Source organism: Chiloscyllium plagiosum, unplaced genomic scaffold (genome assembly GCF_037043375.1).
Source record: "Chiloscyllium plagiosum isolate Xiang-an unplaced genomic scaffold, Cpla_swu_hap1 HiC_scaffold_9, whole genome shotgun sequence".
In the NCBI taxonomy this organism is placed as follows: Eukaryota; Metazoa; Chordata; class Chondrichthyes; order Orectolobiformes; family Hemiscylliidae; genus Chiloscyllium; species Chiloscyllium plagiosum.
In genome coordinates, this window is record NW_028270147.1 from 89,484,270 (window position 1) to 89,505,570 (window position 21,301).

Below are 21,301 nucleotides of genomic sequence, written 5' to 3' on the forward strand. Positions count from 1 at the left end.
TCATTCACAGGGTGTGGGGGCATTGCTGAGTGGGCCTGTGTTTGTTGGCCTCGAGAAGGTGGTGGTGAGCTGCTTTCCTGTAATGCTGCAATCCATGTGCTGTAGATGGGCCCTCAATGCGCTTAGGGAGGGAATTCCAGGATGTTCACCCAGCGACGATATATTTCCCAGTCAGGATGGTAAGTGGCTTGGAGGGGAACTTGCAGGCTGGCGGCATTCCATGTATCTGCTGCCCTCGTTTTTCCAGACAGTCGTGGCCGTGGTTTTGGAAGGTATTGCTGTCTAAGGAACCACGGCAAGTTGTTGCAGTGTATCCTACATTTGCCACTGTACATTGGTGGTGGAAAGGGTAAATTTTGCCAGTGGTGAATCGGGTGTCAAACAAACAATGACTTGGTTCTGAATGGCGCTGAGCTTCCCAAGTATTGTTAGACAAGTAAGGATCCAGCCAAATGAAGAGTTTCACCACATTCCTGGCCTGTACCTTATACATGGTAAAAGTCATATTCATATTGGTGAATCAATAGATAGAGTTATCCATCGCGGAATTCCTAGCATCTGGCCTACTCTATAACCACAATATGTATATAGTGATCCAGTTAAACTTTCTGGTTAACATTAATCACCAGGATATTGGTCCTGGAGGACTCAGTGATAGTAACAGCACGAAAATGTCAGAGGGCTATGGTTACATGGGTGGCACAAATGTTATTTTCTACTTACTAGCCCAACTCTGTTAAACAGCCATCGAGGTCCACAGCTTGAAATAGGCACTTCGGCCCAACTTGCCCATGCCGCCCAGTTTTCACAAATATCTTTTGCCTACATTTCGCTCATATCCCTCCATACCTACCCCATCAATGTACCTGTCGAAATGGTTGATAAATGACAAAATTGTACTTGGTTCCACCACTACGTTTGACAGCCTGTCCCAGACTATGAAAAAATAATTGCCCCCTGGACCTTTTTGTATCTCTCTCTCCTCTCACCTTTAGCCTCTACTCTCCAGCTTTAGACTCCCATACCATGAGAAAAAGCTGTTGGCTCTCTACCTTACCTATGGCTCTCATAATTTTATAGATCTCTATAAAGGTCACTCATCAATTCAGGGAAAAAAAAAGTCCCAGCCTATTCAACCTCTGCTTAGAACTCAAACCTTCCTGCTCAGGCAGCATTTTAGTAACTTTTTTGTGTGCTCTTTCTAGTTTAATAATATTCTTCCTATAGTAGGGTGACCAGAACTGCATGCAGTTCTCTAAATGTGCCCTCATTAATGTCTTGTATACCTGCAACAAAATGTCCCAACTCCTATATTCAATGCACTGACCGATGAAAGCAAGCACGCTGAAAGTCTTCTGCACTGCCCTGAATACCTGTGACTCCACTTCCAAGGAGCTATAAACCTATACCTTTAGATCACTTTGCTATATAACACTCGCTGGGGCATACTGTTGACTGTGTAAGTCCTGCCCTGGTTTGACCCACCAAAATACCAACATCTCCCATTTGTCTAAATTAAACTCCACCTGCCATTCCTCAGCCCACTGGCCCAATTTATCAAGATCTCACTGCATTCCCAAATACCCTTTTTCACTATCAACTATACCACCAATCTCGCTGTCATCTGCAAACTTGCCAGCCATACCTCCAAAATTTTTATCCAAATCATTTACTTGAATGACGAATAAAAGTTGTCCCAGCACCCATCCCTGTGGCACACCACTGGTCATAGGCCAGTTTGAAAAACAACCCTCAACCAACACCCTTTGTCTCTACTGTCAAGCCAATTATGTACTCAGTTGGCAAGCTCTCCCTGGATCCTGAGAGATTCAACCTTACCCAACAACCTACCATGCGTACTTTGTCAAAGGCCTTGCTAAAGTCCATGTAGACAAGAGCTTAAAAATGTGTTGCTGGAAAAGCGCAGCAGGTCAGGCAGCATCAAAGGAGAAGGAGAATCGACGTTTTGGGCATAAGCTATATCTGCAGTCCTCACTTTCTCCATGTAGACAAGGTCTACCACACTGCCTTCATCGACTTTCTTGGTCACTTCTTCAAAAAGCCTCAATGAAATTCGTGAGAAAAGATGTGCCACGCATGAAGTCATGCTGACTATCCCAAATGAGTCTTTGCCTCTCCAAATGCCTGTAGATCCTGTATCTCAGAATCCTCTCTAATAACAACTATCATGACTGTTGGCCAGTTCTTGAGTGTACGGATACAGACAAGGATTGGTATCTGGAAAGTAGTGGCTGAAATCATTAGTGAACATGCTCACTTTGACATTCTAATGGAAGGGAGGTCACTGAGGAAGGAGATGAAGATGGTCGGGTCTAGGACGTTACCCTGAAGAATTACTGCAGTGATGTCCTGGGCCTGAAATTATTGAGCACTAACAACCACAAACATCTTCCTTTGTTCTTGGTTATACTCTAACCAGTGGTTTGTTTCTCCCTGCCCAGATTCCTTTTAACATCGGTTTTGTTAGAGCTCCTGAACAGCACACCCAGTCAAATAATGCCTCGTCAAGGTCTGTCCCTCTCCCTTACCTCTGACATTCAGTTCTTTTGTCTCTATGTTTGAATCGAGGTTATAGTGAGGTCGCCTAGCTCAACCCAAACTGAGAGCCACTAGTCTGAGATACACTGAGTAACTGTTACTTGGTAACACTGTTACTGACACCTTCCAATATTTTACTGATGATTGAGAGTAGACTGATGGGGTGGGGATTGGGTGTGTTGGATTTGTCCAAGTTTATATGGATAGTCCTACCTGACTAATTTTCCTAACACTGATTTGGGGCCTGACTTGCTGTGGAGCTCAGCTCTTCGGTATCATTGCCAGAATGTTGTCAGGGCCCATGGCCTTTGCATGCTCCAGGGGCTTCAAGTGTTTCATGATATTACATAGATGTCAGCTCATTCATTTCATTCCATGATGACAAAGACCACAGAAAGAGGGTGAAAGGGGTCACCCACTTCCGGCTGAAGATTATTACAAATCCTTTGACTTTGTCATTTTGCAATGCTGGGCTCCCCCATCATTGAAGGTGAGGATATTTGCGGAGTGTCCTCCTCAGTTAGATGTTTTATTACCCACTGCCATTCATGACTGGGTGTGGCAGGATTACAGAGTTTGATATTATCTATTGGTTATGGGATTACTTAGCTGTCTATTGCACACACCTATTGCTATTTAGTGTGCATGTAATCCTGCATTGTAGCTTCACTGGATTGGCACCTCATTGTTAGGTATGTCTAGTACTTTACTCAATGAACCAGAGTCAGTCTCCTGGCTTAATAATAGCAGCAGCGTGGGGAATATATGAAGTCATGAGGGTTGCAGGTTATTGTCGAATGTAATTCTACTGCTGCTAATGGATCGCAGCATGGACGCCCAGTTTGATTTGCTGAATCGGTTCTGAACCTATCCCACGGTATGGCAGTACTGAACTCCGATGTGGAAGCAGACCATTCGGCCCATTGAGTCCCCACACCCCTCCAAAGAGCATACCACCCAGACTCACTCCCCGACCTCATCTCTGTATCCCTGCATTTTCCATGGCCAATCCACATAGCCAGCGCATCTCTGGACACAATGGGTAATTTAGCATGGCCAATCCACGTAAACTGAACATCTTTGGTCTGTGGGAGGAAACTGGAGCACCTAGAGGAAACCAACATATACACTGTGCAAACTCCACACAGACAGTTGCCCGATGGAGGAATCAAACTCTGATACCTGATACTGCGAGGTAGCAGTGCTAACCACTGAGCCACCATCATAGAAGATAACCACTATCCACCAAGGACTGAGCAATGGTCACTTATACCAATACTGTCATAGGCAGTGATTGTTACAATAGGTAAATTGGTGAGGATGAGGTCATGTAGTCCTTCCCTCTTTGTGGCTCCCTCACTATTTGCTGTGCATTGACCTGGTCTGGCAGAAATGTGCTTCAGGACTCAGTAGTTCAGTCCATAGCAGCATTACTGAGTTATATTTATTGATGGACTTTGAAGTCTTCCAGCCAGTTTCCATCATGCTTTCACCACGCCCAGTATTTCTTCCAAGTGGTGTTCAACATGCATGGAGATGCACTGATTCATTGGCTGGCAGTGGACAGGTAGGTGACAATCAGTTTGCTTACCCCCATTTAACCTGACTCTCTGGAGACTGCAGTCAATGTTAAAGGAATCCCTCTGCTAAGCATACTGGGAGATGATACATACCCAGGACTATGTCTGGAATGTCAGCTTTAGTCAGACTAGTTCACTAGCTTGTTATGCAGTTCTCCCAATTTGAGACCAAGTCCCCAGATTCAGGAATGAGGACGTTGTAGCTGGGATCTTTGTTATTGTTTCTAGTGTCTCAATGATGGCTGGATGGCCCAAGATTCCTTTTCTAATTTTCTGCAGCAGTTTGGTACAACTGAGTGCTAGGAGGGTTCAGGATTAACCATGTTGCTCAGTGTCAGGAGACACATGTTGGCTAGACCAGGTAAGGATGGCGCAAAGGGCACTCATGAACCAGATGGGTTTTTACGTGGGTTCACAATCACCATCACTGAGACTAGCCTTTTTATTCTGGATTTATTCACATGTCAACTAAGATTAATTTCCATCAGTTGTTGGTGCTAGGATTTGAACCCATGTCCCCACAGGATGAGCCCAGGTCTCTAGATGAGGAGTCGGGTCACATTACCACTATATCGCTGTTCCCATAATATTGACGGTCGAGGGACAAAGCTTAGGGAGACATGTTCTTTCTTCAAGGTATTTATTTCTGCTGACAAATGGGACCTCTGTTTTACTGTCTAATCTGAAAGATACCAACAAAGACAGTACAGCAGTCAGTAATGTACTGGAGCATCAGCCCGGAGAGTATGCTTTAACTCAATCTCAGCTGATGCAGCTTCATAAATATTTAAGCTACAGCAATGCACAACTATATCTTGTTGTGCTCGTTACTGCCTTGGTGCATTTAGGGTTACCCTGCTCGGTGATGGCCATGCAAGACCCAGGGATGTGAACTGAAGGAAGCACTATCCCGGGTTGCTGAGCAGGAGAGATTGGAATCACCTCAGTCCACACAACCCCACTTGGTTTTTAAATTGATGCAATTTTCGTCTCCTCCTTTGCTGATGTTGCAGTCCTGTTCAGGTAAGGATTCAAGGGTGCCATCTATTCTGCAGTGTCTCATCCCAAAGTGCTTTAAGACTGACCCTGAGTGAGACATGCCAGCTGTATCTCCATCCTTCCCGGAGACAATGATCATGTTTCAGAGTCAGGAGAGTGCCAGCAATCAATGCGCCAAACCTTTGCTCTCTCTGGACCAGAGAAGCTGAAGCCAACTGGTGTTGAGGTTGGAGGTTGTGCAGGAGAAACCGACTACCGGCTGAGTGAAGCACACCGAAAGGAAAAACGCATCACAGTTTTGAAGATGGGTTTCTGAACTTTCTCTCCATAGATGATGCTAAGTTTCTCCAGCAATTTATGGCCTCACTCCAGATCTTCAGCACCCACAGTTCTTTGTTTTATAGCACTGCATTAGTTTGCTTAGCTTTTATTTTGTGAGGGACCATGAAAAGTGCAGCAAACACCACTTACTTTTACAGCAAAAAGCTCTACAAGGTGGACCAGGAATTCCCTTGCAGGGTCCTGTATAAAATTGGCCCTCATAACTGTGATTTATAGCCTGGTGTTGCTGTAATTTATATTGCATTTCTTTGACATTCCAAGTGTCAGAGCCCTACCAAGCTACAGAAAGCAGCCATTTCCTCAACGCTGGGCTGCGAAAGATATAGTTACACAGGGGCCGGACAGTCAGCTACTTTGCCTTTCATAATCCGGCCCCAAACAAGTCCCAGAGTGCAGCTGTCAATATCATTTCATCACAGGCCTATGGTTCTTTGTTCTGGACGATTGCAGCCCTAGAGATTTTACCGTCTGATCTCCCATTTTCAATACTCTCCTGGTTAATAAACCGGAGTTTTCAAATAACGTGAACAAAAAAAACACAATTTTTTCCAGAAGCTTCTTGACAAGCAATGGTGGGGTGCGGCTGGGCAGGAACGTACATTTATCAGATCAGCCATTATTTTACTGAACGATGGCGTGAGCCTGAGGGGCCGAATAGCCTATTCTTGCTCCCAACTCTTCTGTTCATCTGTCCACTGATTTGACTGCTGCATTTTTTGCAGCAGCACTCTGGAAATCAATTGCCTGGATTCCTGGAGACTATAGGGTGTTCCTGAAGGGTTGGCAAACCTTCCCAATCCTGGTGGTATCTCCCATACAACCATCTTCAGCGAGACAAAAGAAATTGATCATGCTGTGCCAGAGGGAACAGGAGCGAGAGCGCAAAAAGAGAGGGGGTAACAGCAATGATGGAGTTTTCAGCATAGTAACCTCTTGCCAGGTTAGCATTTCTGAGCTCAAATGTATTAGACCCAGCAATTCTAGAGTCAAGCATTTTTTACTAGAAGTTGGAGGAAGAGAGGTGCAGAGAAAGTTGAGGGATAGTTGTCAGAAAGCTGTGGGCTGTACAGAGAATGAAACAGCAAAGCTGAAATGCTGGCTTTGCTATTTAATTAAGTATCATTCCTGATGAAGGGCTTTTGTCTGAAACGTCAATTTTCCTGCTCCTCGGATGCTGCCTGACCTGCTGTGCTTTTCCAGCACCACACTCTTGACTCTAATCTCCAGTATCTGCAGTCCTCACTTTTGCCTATCATTCAGATGTAGCCTGTACTGCTGACTGCACTGTCAGACATCCCATAATATAACACTGCTAAGTATAGTGGTAGTAAGGCTAACAACTAATAATTCAAATCTTCCCAATGTGTAACTAATGATTCAAAGCTGTCATTCTGCTACTCTTCAGCAAGTGCTGGACTGGTATGTAGCCAGAAAAATATGCCAAGAGATTAATTAACATCAAGGAGATGGGAACATCATTACAAAATCATCGTCCGAGAGAAAATGGCCTGCCCAAAATTAATTTCCTTGCTCCACCTGTTGGATTTAAAATCATAAACACTGGAAGGAAAAGCCCACGGCAAAAATATTCTATTTCTGTCACGCTTAGGTCTTGTTTATAGAAATGTACCCTTTAGGAGATCTGAACTTTCCAAGGGTTCCCTCACATGTTCCTTCCCAACGGGAGGCTGTGTTTTCTGCTGTCATTCGATCGGTGCACGTTTGGACCTGCCAAAAAGCAGCAAGCTACAACATTTCACCATCAAGTTGGTTTTCTTGAATTTTTAACCCTCTGCTACCAGCTGTCACTGCCATAACAATGCAAGATGGAAGGGGAGAGCTCAAAGCCCACTCTAATAACTTGAGGAGTTTCGAGTACGATTTTAAAAATCCAAAGCTGACTAAGGTGATCCTGAGGCTGTCAGCTTGCTGGTCAATCGGATCACTGATGACATCCTGCTCTTACCTGGTCTGGACTAAAGTCGATTCCAGCGCCACATCACATTGGCCCAATGATGAACTAGTCTCAGATGGACAACAAAGGCCCGCCATGCCAGCCCATGCCCATAATTCTTGAGAATTGTTTCTCTGTTTGGATCCTCACCTGCACTTTGGGTGGTTCCATCCAGTGCTCCATAGTGTCTGCTGTTATATTATCAGGCAAAACCACTGCGTCGCTGGGTGGGATCAGACATGATGGAACACACACTGAACCTGAAAGAGTGGACCACAACTGTAAATTGATATCATGTTGTGGATATCATGATGCAGCAAGGATGTAAGTTCAACACTAGACTCACTATCAGACACTTTGACAAATTCAATTTATCAATGCAATTTCACCATAGTTACTTTAAAAAAATCAACTTGTTTAGAGATGTTATGTCACATCTCTAGAATACCAGGCTTCCCAACCCAGAGGTAGGACAGTACAGTGGATCACATTAGCCCTTTGCTGTAGTCATGAGATACTAAGGACAATCTAGAACAGTATGTACTGCTCGATGTTGCTGTCCATATAGTTTGAAGAGAAAAGTATACAGTTCAAGACCAGTCATTGCTATAGACATGACAAACAAGAGTGGTCCCTAACACAAGGCAAATGCAAACAAAGTCAGAAGTTTACCGATGACAGGGATCTGGCAGAGTGTGCCATGGTCTACATTTAAGCTCAGGGCATTTTTGAGACATGTTCATGAATCCTGATGCAGAGTTCATGCAAAAATAAATAGAGGAATGGCAGAAAGAAACCAATCAGACCATGTTCTGGTGTCAACACAATGAGGTACAGGCTGTTGTGTAATCATTATATTCAGGGTTGGAATCCACAAGGAGTCTGTGTGGTCCATAGCAATGCAGGTCTGATCAGCTTATACTTTAGATGACAGCTCTAAAGATAGACCTGATCAATGTATTTAACTTCAACAGTCTGAAATACCTATTCACAATGTGGCATTATATAGCTGGTAATGTAATCTCGAGGATGCCTTGCTGTGGGTAATATCCCTACCTCTGGGTCAGAAGCTCTGGATTCAAGTCCAACTCCAGGGCTGGATGGCCAAGGAAGGTGAGTTCACAATGTGTCCCAAAACAAGTTGAGTATCAACTTGTAAATCCTTCCAACATACATTAATGTAAGAGCGGGCGTGATTCCTGAACAATCTGGAAAGAAAATGGGGCTCTATCGTCATTCTCCATAGTTTCAACATACAGATAAAAGTGTATGTTGCCACAGCAACCACTGATTTCTAGGGGGAACTGGTGAACCCAGTTGACTAAACAGGCAGATTGGTGCCATCAGCAAGGGGTGAAATCCCTATTGGATCTGGAGTGGATTTGGGACCTTGCTACAGCCTTGATGGAGGTCATGGTGTTGTGGGTAGGACCAATCCTCAGGCAGTAACCTCAACTCGAAAAAGAAAAATGCAATGCCTTCCTTCTTAGAGCACCAAAGATCGTCTTATAATGAGATATTTGGTACCAAGTGAATCCATTAAGCAGTTTGTGTTGGAAGTATTAAATAACATGGCAAAATAGCTACTGTACAGAAAAAGATCATTTGGTCGAGGATGGTGTTTAAGTTAGACATATACATCTTCCCATCTCTTACCACAAACTAAGGATCACTTAGTCTCACATCTGTCATTAGAAAAACACTGCAGTCACGACTAAGGAAGAAATAACTGCATATTTAGAAAATCACCACAAAACTACATTCATTTTGCTTCAAGGTAGGAAAGGGAAACTTTGTTTGACGAATTTACCTGGGTTATCTGAAGATGTGGGGTGGATAATGGGGAACCAGATTGCCGAGGGTACTTGACGAGGTGCCACATTAAAAAGTTACTGCACAAGGTAAGACCTCATTGTGCTGGGAGTTCATATATTAACATGGATAGAAAACTAACTCACTCCCATCTTCTTGCTTCCACGGAAAAAAAAAGCTCCGGCCTGTTCAACCACGGACGATATTATTACTGACATAATTAATCAATCAGGCTTTTCGTTGCACGCAATATGCCTGCTACTGAGCTGCCCACTTCGAGCAAATATTTCGGGGCAAGAGCTGTTCTATTGTATTCAAGGGTTCTGGAGCGAGTTCGTGCATTTTCCCCTTTAACATATGGCACACAAGAATACTCAAACGGGTAGGTCAGAACGCGACTTGCGTAAAGCACTACATTTTGCAATGTTTTGTGTCCGTTCCAAGAGATCTGCTGAATTAATGTTTACATAGGGCTGTGCTACAAGGATTTGCAAATTAGCTATTCTTATCTCTAATTCCTAGAAATTATGTTGTAAGGAGAACATTTCTTGGCAAGCCAGCTAATTGTCTACGAGGATGTGACGACATATACAACCGTCAGTGCACTTATTTGTAAAACATTGACTGCTGGCATTTTAGGAGTGTGGACGCCACAGCTTACACCTCCGCGAATCTGCTAGAAAATATTTATTTCTTAGCTCTCTGCTTATGCCTCATTCCTGAGTTCCAACTTGGGCCTCTTGCACATCTACAATTTTTCTTGGTGTACGCGACTTCAGCTGTCTGAACCCTAAAGTGCTCAAGTTCCCTCTGAGAACCTCTCCGTTCTCTGTCGTCACCCCTTCATAAACCTCTTCGATCAAGCTGTGCGAGTGTTACTTATGTGGCTTTGTAACCGCACTCTTTTCGATAAGATTCCTGTGATATTTTACTGTATTAAAGGTGGTATATAAGTGCAAGTTGCTGCTGGTGAAGGCAAAGGGTGTGACTTAGCATACATTGCCTTTTGCTCGTGTGAATGCTAACACAGTCAGAGGATGTTACACTCTCATGCACACATATACAAAGTAGGTCACTGGATACTGACAGAGCAGGAATCCAGACTGATATTTTCCTTCTCCCGTCTAGCGAGGCTACAGGCTCATTGTTGCAGGCTTGTTTCCGCCCTGCCACAGTTAAACAAATTCAGTACAGCCCTGCAGACAAGCCTGAGACATACTGGGTCTGCACAGCCGTCTAACTGTGAACAAGTCATGGCTGTTAACCACTGCGAAGGAAAGGGGTTTCATGGGATTTAAGTGCAGAAGTAATGCAAATTGAACTACCTGTGGATCACAGAAACGAGGCTCCCTCGAGAGAGGAAAAATAATGACAGAATTATTAAGAGTACTGAAGAAGACCATTTCGCCCACTGTATTAGTACTGAATCTCTGAACATTTCAGCTCCTGCCTTTTCTCTGTAACCCTGCATGTTATTTAACTAACAATTTCATGCCCTCTTAAATTCGCTAATTGAAGCTACTTTCACAACTTATCTTGGCAGTGCACTACAGAGCCCAACTACTCACAATGTTAATGCTCATTTCGTATTCGCAAAATACTTTACACCTGTGCCCTCATATTCTCGATCCTTCTAAAAGCAGGAACAGTTTCTCCCTGTCTACTTAACCCAAGCATCTCATAAATTTGAAAATCTCTGTCAGATCTCCCTCAACGTCTCCAGTCTAATTTCATGGCTGAAATTTCTGATCCTTGACACTATTCTCATAAATATCTTCTGAATTCTCTCCAATGCACTCATTTCCTTTCTAAAGTGTGGCACCTGAACAACACTCCAGTTGAAGTCTAACTAGTGTTCTGTGGAGGTTTTCTATAACCTTCCTACTCTAAGCCCCTATTAAAGAAGCCTAGATGACTTTATGCTTTATTAACAGCTTTCGGTACCGGTCTTGCCACCCTTACTGACATATGTGCATGAAACACCCAGGTCTCTTTGTTCCTGCATACTCTTTAGAATATTAGCTTTCATTATGTACTGTCTCTTCTTTGGACTAAAGCATCAGCTCATGCTCCCCTGCATTGAACTCCCTCTGCCACCTCACTGCCTACTCCATCAACTTGTCTATATCCTTTTGAAGTTCTGCAGTATCCTCTTCAGTTTCCAAAGTTTTGCACTTTCCACAAAATTTGAAATTACCTGATCCAGATCATTTATACATTTCAGAAAAAGCAAGTGTCCCAATTACGACCCCTGGGGAACTCCACTAGAAACCATCCTCCAGCCTGAAAAATGCCTATTGACCACTACTCTCTAATTTTTAATTACTCAACTAATCTTGTATCCACCTTGCTACTGACCATTTCATTCCGTTAGTAGAACAAAAGAAGATTCAATTTCAGCATGACATGCAGAAAGACATCTCATTTCTCCTCAAATTCAGGAGGAGACTAAATTTTGGTCTCTCGTCATAGAGGTGTGCAGCCCAGAAATGGACCCTTCAGTCCAACCTGTCCATGCCAACCAGTAATCCTAAATTAACCGAGTCTCATTTTTCCAGCATTTGGCCAATATCCGAGAACCTTCCTATTCATATTTCCATCCAGATGCCTTTTAAATGTTGTAATTGTGCCAACCTCCACCACTTCCTCTGGCAGCTCATTCTATACACGCACCACCTTCTGTGTGAAAAAAACACCCCTTAGGTCTCTTTTATATCTTTCCCCTCCCAACTTAAACCTATGCCCTCTATTTTGGACTCCCCCATCCCAAGGAAAAAACTTTAACTATTCACCTTATCCATTCCCTTCATGATTTTATAAACCTCTAAAAGGTCACCCCTCAGCCTCTGACGCTCCAGGGAAAATAGCCCCAGCCTATTCAGCCTCTCCCTATATATAGCTCAAAGCCTCCAACCCTGGCAGCACCCTTGTAAATCTTTTTTGAACCCTTTCAAGTCCTTGTACTGCGCAGTAAGGTTGTACTAATTGAGATGAAACTTTCCAAAGGCCTTTAGTGATTCAGAAAGAGCAAAAAACTTGCAGCAAAGCAGGTGAAAAGAGAAATGCATTAGAGGTATTCGATATTATGAGGGTTTTGACAGAGTCAATTAGGAAGAAACTCTTCCCCCATGAAGTGGTTAGGTTCGATTGGTAGGTGTCCAAAAGACAGCTTCAAGTTAAACTGAAATCATCGCCTGAACAGGCTGTTTTTTTTTCCCTGGAGCGTCGGAGGCTGAGGGGTGACCTTATAGAGGTTTACAAAATTATGAGGGGCATGGATAGGATAAATAGACAAAGTCTTTTCCCTGGGGTCGGGGAGTCCAGAACTAGAGGGCATAGGTTTAGGGTGAGAGGGGAAAGATATAAAAGAGACTTCAGGAGCAACTTTTTCATGCGGAGGGTGGTACGTGTATGGAATGAGCTGCCAGAGGATGTGGTGGAAGCTGGTACAATTGCAACATTTAAGAGGCATTTGGATGGGTATATGAATAGGAAGGGTTTGGAAGGATATGGACCGGGTGCTGGCAGGTGGGACTAGATTGGGTTGGGATATCTGGTCGGCATGGACAGGTTGGACCGGAGGGTCTGTTTCCATGCTGTACATCTCTATGACTCTATGTAATCTGGAACACACTGCCTGAATATGCGATGGAATCTGAATCATTAACAGAATGCAAAGGAATTGGAGAAACAACAGCAAGCGAGAAAGGAGTGTGGAATAGCAAGGTCCTGGGATTACTGGACAGCTCTTTCAAAGGGCTAGCACAAGCACTATGGGCCAAACAACCACACCTCTACCTTCTATGCTTCTTGGATTAATGCCCATAAAATGAATAATGATGAAGTCACTGGCACTTCCGCTCATTTTAAGTCTGAACATTACCTCTCAGTGACCGGCACTAAAGACCATCTATTCAACCCTTCAGCCAGGAAATGGCATGCAAGGAAAATATATCGTATAAGGAGACTGAGAGGCACACTAAAAACAATAATACTAAGGAATGATAAAGATCAACACAAGCCCTTTTAAAAACATCTGCTACTTACCACACCAAATAAAATAAGAATGTGGACATTTAGAGGATTACGGATATAATCTTACTCAAAGTCTGTTTTAAATAAGTTGGTTGAGGTAGTTTGTGTGTTTAACTTTCTCTGTGGTTTATTGCAGTTGTTAGCTTGCTTAAAGTAACAAGTTTAAAAGCTGACTTTTTTACTTGAATGCATTAAACAGTGAAGTCCCAGAATGTTATGGTACGCATTACAAACCACACAGTGGTAATGATCTGTTGTGTGAATACTGCACAGGAGTTTATGGCTTGCACACAGTGTGCAGCTCACCAGATGCAAGTCCACATCCAGGAGCATGTCAGCTAACTCCTACCTCAGTAAGGATCGAGCAGCCTGCCAGCAAATTTCCAGATCAAGATCGATAAACAAATTAGGCCAGAACACGATCCACGTGAAAGAGTGACATCCGCACCGTTGGGAAAACAATACCCCATTTTTTAAAAAAGAAAATAAGTGAATAGAAAAAGCAGACACATGGCAAATAAAACTGAACGCACAGAAGTGTGAAGTGATAGACTTTGGACCTGAGTCTCAGCATGAAGCAAACCAAACAAAATGCTGCAATTTGAAAGAGATTGCAGAAACAAGGGGGTGGAGAGAGCTGACATTCACCTACCATATCGTTGAATATGGCAAAACTAACTGATGTGTACTCCTGTAAAAAAATGTGTTCAGAGGCACAGATTATGCAAACAAAAAGGTTGGGCTAAACCTTTAGCAACCATTATTTGGGGTCAAGGAGCTGGGGATATTGAATCTAAGAGACTTTGACCTTCTACCTTGGTGAAGGAGATTTGCTGGATCCCCACCAGGAATTTGAGTGGCATGTATTGACTGGAGGAGTTAAAACTGCTCTCCTTCTTGCAGAGCAAGTCTGGAGGAACTTTGATGGAAGTGTCCACTAATGTTCACTGATTAAATAGCAATAAACTGTTTTCAGTGGCAAGAGAGTGTAAAAGTTGACAGATTTAAGGGATATCCTTAATTAACAAAAATCTATGGATCTCAGATTTTCAGTAAATAATTACTATTATCAGTTGTAATTTTGGAGAGGATATTCCAAACATTTACCACACTCTATGTCATTGAAAGGTTAGTGGAAACAAATTGAATAGTAACTTTCCACATGGGAATTGGAAAAATACTTGATGGGGAAAAATCTGCAAGGTTACTGGGAAGAGTAAGGAAGTCAAATTAGTTGAATAGCTCTTTCAAAAAGCTAGCATAGCCACAATGGGGCCAAATGGCCTCACATGTCCTCTCCGACTTGATGGCCACCTAAAAGTAAAAGAACTAAAGAAATTGGTCAAACACATAGGTGGTTGACTTAACAAATCGTTGCTTGCTCAGACATAAGGACTTCACTTTGGACTTTGAAATGGGGTTATTTGTGATGTATCTGCATTGTCCAAGTGTGGGGTGGGTGGCATTGATATTGAGATAACATCGACATCTCCACCAATACGAAAGCCCACCAGATCAAGTACAAAGCTGGTACTCAAGAGGTGCCCTAGTGAGCTTCTCAGCCAATCAGGACAGCGATATCCTGCTCTGCCAGAGGCTAGCATTTGAGGGTCTTTGATGACGGCGAGCTGGCAAGGTACTGTATGGATATGAATTCAGGTGTTGGGAAAAGGGGGGATATTTGGCCGGTGTCAACCGACCTGATCATTTGCCCTACCAAGTGCTTTCATCGAAGATGAAAATCCCAACCAAGTTTCACAGTCGGACGTATCTTCTAACACAATTCAATAATGCAAAATATCTTAGAAAGCTAGATGCTTTCTCAGGTTTCTGGCAACTATATGTGATTGAAGTCAGACAGAACACTCGTGTGGGAGCTTCAGGTCCTTATCCTTTGGTATTGATTCAGTCCAGGAAGTAAATCAGAAAAACATTCATATGATCTACGAGCACAATGAAGGTGGTGACACATAGATGGATGACAGAACAGTTTGGGGTTCCTCCAAGAAGAAATATGATGACACAACTTAGGAATGTACTTCAAGTTATTTAAGAATCCATCGGAATCTTAACAAAGATAAATGTGATTTTGACCAGTCCCTGTTGGTGATATAATTGTTAGAGAGTTAGCTGATGTGCAGAAGCCTCATCTACAGAACAAAAAAGATAAATAGGGCATGATTTTCCCTTTATTTATAAGAAAAGTGTTGGGGTGAGTACATTAGGTTATAAAACAACATGCTGCCCCCATCAATGCGTTAAACTCACTTGACTGCCTGATAATCAGCTTATTAACAGCTGATTAGTGAATGAGGCCAATTTTCTCAGCCTATCACAGCTCTTGACACTGGCGACCTGTGTCTGTGGAAACTGATGGTCAATCAGATCCCAGTCAATTCTAGGTCCTAACCCCATAAGTTGATGCCTACACTTCAGTTAATGGGTCATCCTCACCAACCCCTATTGATAATTCTGTCCAGAAACCAAATTCCAAACATATAGCCTTCTACCTATATCCTGACCAAAATCAACAAATACACCATCAAGCTCAGGGTTTCTGCAAGCTAATGGCTTTATCTGCTGAACCCTTAAAAGAACTGTGAATGTTTAACAATTCTACTTTCCAAATGAGACAGAAAAAGCCATTAATACACTTGAGAGATTTGATTGTAGTACAAGGTCGAATAGCAGGTAAGTTTTGTTTCGTGTGATTTTGTGAAATGGACAATAACAATGTAGCCACTGGTGACACCTCTCCCCTAATCACCTTTATCTCCACCACTCACTTCACCAACACCATCCGTCCCCAACACCGTCCACTGCTCCAGCGATGGAGCAAGTATTTCTATTCCTGTTTCTTATTGAGATAGTAGCACATCCAGGTGGACATTTCCCATTGTCTGGCTGTTACCCTTTCTCTGTCAGAATCCGTGAGCAGGTCACAGAATCAAAGTGCAGGCCTCTGCCACTATCTCAACAATCAAATGAAGAACTGCTTCATGGGTAGGACACCTGCAACCTACATTGGCAAGATGGTACAGCCTGGAATATCACAGGCCCATCTCCACTGCCCCATGATCATCACAGAAATTTCAGTGGGAACATGAGCTACGAAATAAATCAACTCACTCAGCTCTTTCAGATTGGCACAATCTACTCTCTACCCAGCACTTCAGTCATGGGCAAACTGTGACTTAAATAACTGGCATGCAAACTCCCATTTTCTACAGCCTTGAGGCTTTTTCACTGGAGAAATTAGCACTTGCACTGGAGCTGTTTTATACATGTTTTTCTGCTTGAATGCCAACATGCAAAATACTGTAGTCTTATCTTTTCACTCAGTTTATCCACGTTTCTTAAGGAAGACTGGTAAAAGGATCGAGTTTGGTCCGCAGCCTGTCATGACCTCCCACCTTATCTTTACTCCTGCCTTGGGAGCCTCTCAATTAATGAAGAGGGATGAGAAAGGCACCAGACAATGGCCAACAGTGAGCTCAAGGCTCTTCCACACGCAGCAATGCCAACACTCACAATCCACTCGCAGGAATTTTCAGTGTCTGTGCTCCAGCCTCTCTCTCTCTCTCCCCACATGCTTGAGACCAAGATCAATGACTATCCCATCTGCCTTGGCTATGGATGTCATGGCCACTTCCCAACGGAAACACTGACACAATGTGTAATGAAGGGTATTCTTTCCTAAGGCACAGCGCCAGCACTTACCTCCAGAATATGAGCAGGATTTTCAATTGCATTAGCCTTCCATTTACATTGCTGCAGGCTGAGTGCTTGATGGCAACACATTCCCTGGAACTCGGCTTCATAGCAACTCCTTTCCAAATGTGACATTTGGAAGGGAATTCAAAGTTTTTCGTGAACACTTTATGCTTAAATATCTTTGTACATCTGCAAGACTGACTAGCCCCACGTCAATGTAAAAGATTTATAGACACTATTTATGTATCTTTCAGTACCTATTGCATGGCCATCCGCGCATATATATTCTACCAAGTTCAGCTCAGGAGGTGGTAGGCAGTCTCCATGCACCTGTTCACAGAGTGTAAAGTCTTCAGTCCACGTGCCATCTTTAGTACAACGGATGGGTTCCTACAGAAATGCAAACATATTAGACAGCAATAATGGAGACGCCAACCGATTTAAACAGGGGGGAGAAAAACACATTCATCATACTTTCGGTGATGTACTTGTGACTCAACGAACAGGCCAAATGGAAGACACTCTGGGGTTTTATTCTGATGGTAAGATGCCCTGTAAAAGCTTCACTGTAGGTCTACCAGATCTACTGTAGCAAAGGCAGAACAAGACGATGTGGTGGAACGGGAGCCAGTCAGCTTCCAAAACAAGGCTGTCCACTTTGACAGCTGTGGGTAGTTCAGCACATTTTATGTTCTCTTGAAACAGAATGTCAGCTTTATATGATGAAATTTAGTTTTTTTTTTAAGATTAAGTATGCCCAGATTATAACCAAACATTGCAGGTAAGCTATCGAATACACTGTTTCTCTGAACTGCCAAAATACACAATTAGGCGCCCCGTTTCAATCAATCAATCCAAGTTCTGAGGAAGGGTCACTCAACCCGAAACATTAACTCTGCTTTCTCTCCACAGATGCTGTCAGACTTGCTGAGCTTGCCCAGCCGTTTCCATTTTTGTTTCTGATTTACGGCATCCACAGTTCTTTCAGGTTTTATTCCAAGGTCAGGTTCAGTTCGTAGGAGATGAAAGGTGGGGTTTCCTATCGGGATTTGAAAGTCAGTCACAGAATTGGTTAAGTCCAGAGTAATGTTCACTGCACAGTCCCAGAGTCATACGTTTCTCCAACCTCAAGACAGAGCCCCAGTTGTTTACCTGCGATATTTCCATTTCACACTCTCGGTAAAAACCTTTTGAAACTGCACCTGCTACAAATTCGGGATCTTTAAGATCAGAGTCGAGACCCCTTCCCTCCGCCAAACTTGCTTCACTTTCAATCCTACCACTCTTTATCCAGCAACTGAGCTGATGGCATGGCCACTGGAACACGAGCCACTAGGGAAAACAAAAAGCTTTGCTGGCCTGAACATAACATGACCAAAAATGAATATCTGTTTCATGAGTGCGATTATACTCCCTCATAGCCTGTAAGGTCTATTTATAAAAAAACACACATTTACCAATCCCGACAGCTCCCCCACCTCCACCAGACAGGTAATGTGAAGGGAGTCTTCATAATATTTACTTTAACCGGTGTAATATATCATTTGAAGAGGCAAGAATAACTTGAAGTCCTTTGGTTGAACTCTGACTGCACAGACTGTTTTGTATTTGCACGTCTTTGCAACTGCAGTGCACATTTACAGCCATTAAACTGGGCAATGTTTAACACATCTCTTGAGGAAGACACCTTTCTTATGCTCCATTGCAGCCCTTCTTGAGACTGCAAGTCCAGGAAGCCAGTGGCTAGACTCGAGAGGATGTGTGCTACAGAGGTAAGGGAGAACCTATGTGCAACAAATCGCCTGCATGGATCAGATGGCAGACTGGCACCAGTTCCTCTGAGGCATCTACGTTAAGGGCATGACAGTCTGTAATGTGTTCAAGGTTAGGTGCATCAGGACTGGAATCACAGAGGCTGCTGGTAAACAAAAGGCACTTACACCAACAAATAAATTGACATAGTAACCCTGCCAAATCTTATGGATCTCGACTGGATACCAGCGACGTAGCAAATTGACCCTTGAATCACTGCACTGGGACAGTGCTTGTGCAACTGCTGTCCGAAGCAGGTTATCATTGTGACATTGGAAAAGCTGGTGCAATGTTTCATGGCATGGTTTTTAAAGAATAACTTCAAGCCAAGCCTGCCCCTTTAAAGGTCACTTCTCCCAAAAGGCAAATCAGTTCATGATGGCCACTTTGCCATTGCTGAGCTAAACCACACAGCAAGATGGCTCCTATCGCAGATCGATTTCAAGCCACTTGCTAATGGCTGGGTTTCTTTATCAATCACTCAGGAATGTTTTACATCTGTAACAATAAACAGGGTCTGGAATATGATGGGCACATGTTAGAAATCTCACATTAATGTATCCTGGTGCCTTTAAAATGACAAACATAACTCGTGTCATTCGCGCTCTGCCTGCTCTCTCCACATCGTCCTCCACACTCTCCATTTGACAAGGAGACCTGGCCCAAGGACTGGAAGCCTCACATCCAGTGCAGCAGGCAGAAGTGAAAGCTGGTTCGCTCTCACTTGGCTTTGCAATATCTACTCTGGGAGATGTCTGCAGTCACAGGGGGGTCAGATGTTGGACTCACTAGGCCAAAACCCAGCACCGATACCTCAAAACGACGATGAGCCAGAGCTCACCGAAGGGAGTGAAGCATCAGACCCGACACAACACAGCTTCCCCAAATGGGGCCAGAACCCTAACAGGAGTGACGAGGTGAAACTTTGGCATCATAAGCTCCAAGGCAGCAATGACCACTACCCTCCCCCTCCCTAACAACAGCCCTTCACTACTCTAATAGAACTTCTCCTCCTCCTTTCCACTCAGGTCCTCGCTGCTCACCGAGGGGATCACAGCAGTGTTCAAGCCCAGAAAAGGGGTCACATTTGGAAAAGGTTTGGGAAGCATTGTCCTACAGCTGCAGTAAAGAACAGCTCAGAACACGGCCTCCACAGGGTAAATCCAAGATGGTAATCCCATCTTCAAGCTGGGGCTAAAAATATATGATTACAGGTGGACAATTCACATGTGCAGACAAGCGACAGGCACAAGTGAACTGAAACAAAACATTGGAAACGGGTTCCTGGCGGCAACTGCATCCGGTGTAGATTCATGGAGGTGGTGGCAGAGGCGAGTTTGGGCCCAGTACAAGACCAGACGGCATCAGCAGCGGCAAGGTGGGCCCGAAGCAGACTCATGGCAGCAGCGGAGGAGAGTTTGAGCTGGTGTGGTAGCCAGTGGCATTGGTGGCATCTGCATTGGCGGCATCTGCATTGGCAAAGCCCATCGAGGACTCAGTAGTAAGGGCAAGATGATGCCAAGGAGTGGTGACTTCCATTCCCAGGGCGATTGTGCAGTGAAAGGAACGCGTGCCTCGTCACCGGGCCCATGGTCCACAGCGGAGCATCTAACAAGAAGGACTGGAGTCTTTTTCTTTACTCCTTCATTTTTCTGACCTTATTTTCTATGCTTTGGGTTACTTTTCTATGTTTAAGACAGAGCCAGAGAGTGGTGACACTATGCAACACTTCTCACTGTATTTTCTAACAAGATAAACATGGCAATAAATAAATCAAATCAAATGATGGTCCTTAGCACAGAGAGACTTTGGCCTAACCTGGGACAAGGGGTATCTCACTTGAGACCCTTTAGGATCAAGTCACAGCCACTGAGTTGCCCTGCACTGCCTGATCAACTGGCTCATTCTGTGGGGGCCCTGCCTGGGATTAGGTGTCAAAATGGCAATTGCTATATCCAAAATGAAATTCAATAGTTTCAATTCTACGAACACTGGAAAGTATCCTGCCCTGAGCATTATGAGTACATGATGTTCCTTTGCAACAGCCTTCCAATAGTGTATTTTTAACACAAGAAAGAAAGGTAAAACCACACATACACACACAGTCTCCACCAACCTACTCAAAACTGCCTACATGCTGAATTTTATCTCGACAGCATGTTCTGAGTGCTCAAAGTGAGTTATAGTTTTGGTCACCAGTTTTATCATTTAGAACTCAATGCATCCAGAAACACAGCGTGCCTTTCAGACCACTGATAAATGTCTGGTGAAAATCAAACCTGACAGTGTGCTTCATAACAATAACTACAACAACGGTGGCACCAAAGAAGCAAAAAACATCGCATTGCAGGAACACTATCAGACAAAATCCGACACCAAAGCGATGCATTTGGACTGGTGACCAAACCCTGATCAGTGAGGTAAGTTTTAAGGAGTTTTCTGGAGGGAAAGGGTGGGATGTGGGGATTTAGAGACAGATTGAAGAACTTTAGAG

General features: G+C 43.7%; 1 protein-coding gene across 1 annotated transcript in view; it reads right to left on the bottom strand.

Annotated features, from left to right (window-relative positions):
* pappa2 (pappalysin 2) overlaps positions 1 to 21,301 on the bottom strand; it is a 416,790-nt gene that overhangs the window by 92,504 nt on the left and 302,985 nt on the right. Inside the window, exons 18-19 of the mRNA XM_043700014.2 lie at positions 17,253 to 17,385; positions 7,585 to 7,694 (exon numbers count right to left, since the gene is read on the bottom strand). Coding sequence (XP_043555949.2) covers positions 7,585 to 7,694; positions 17,253 to 17,385 — 243 coding nt within the window. The remainder of the gene's footprint in view (positions 1 to 7,584; positions 7,695 to 17,252; positions 17,386 to 21,301) is intronic.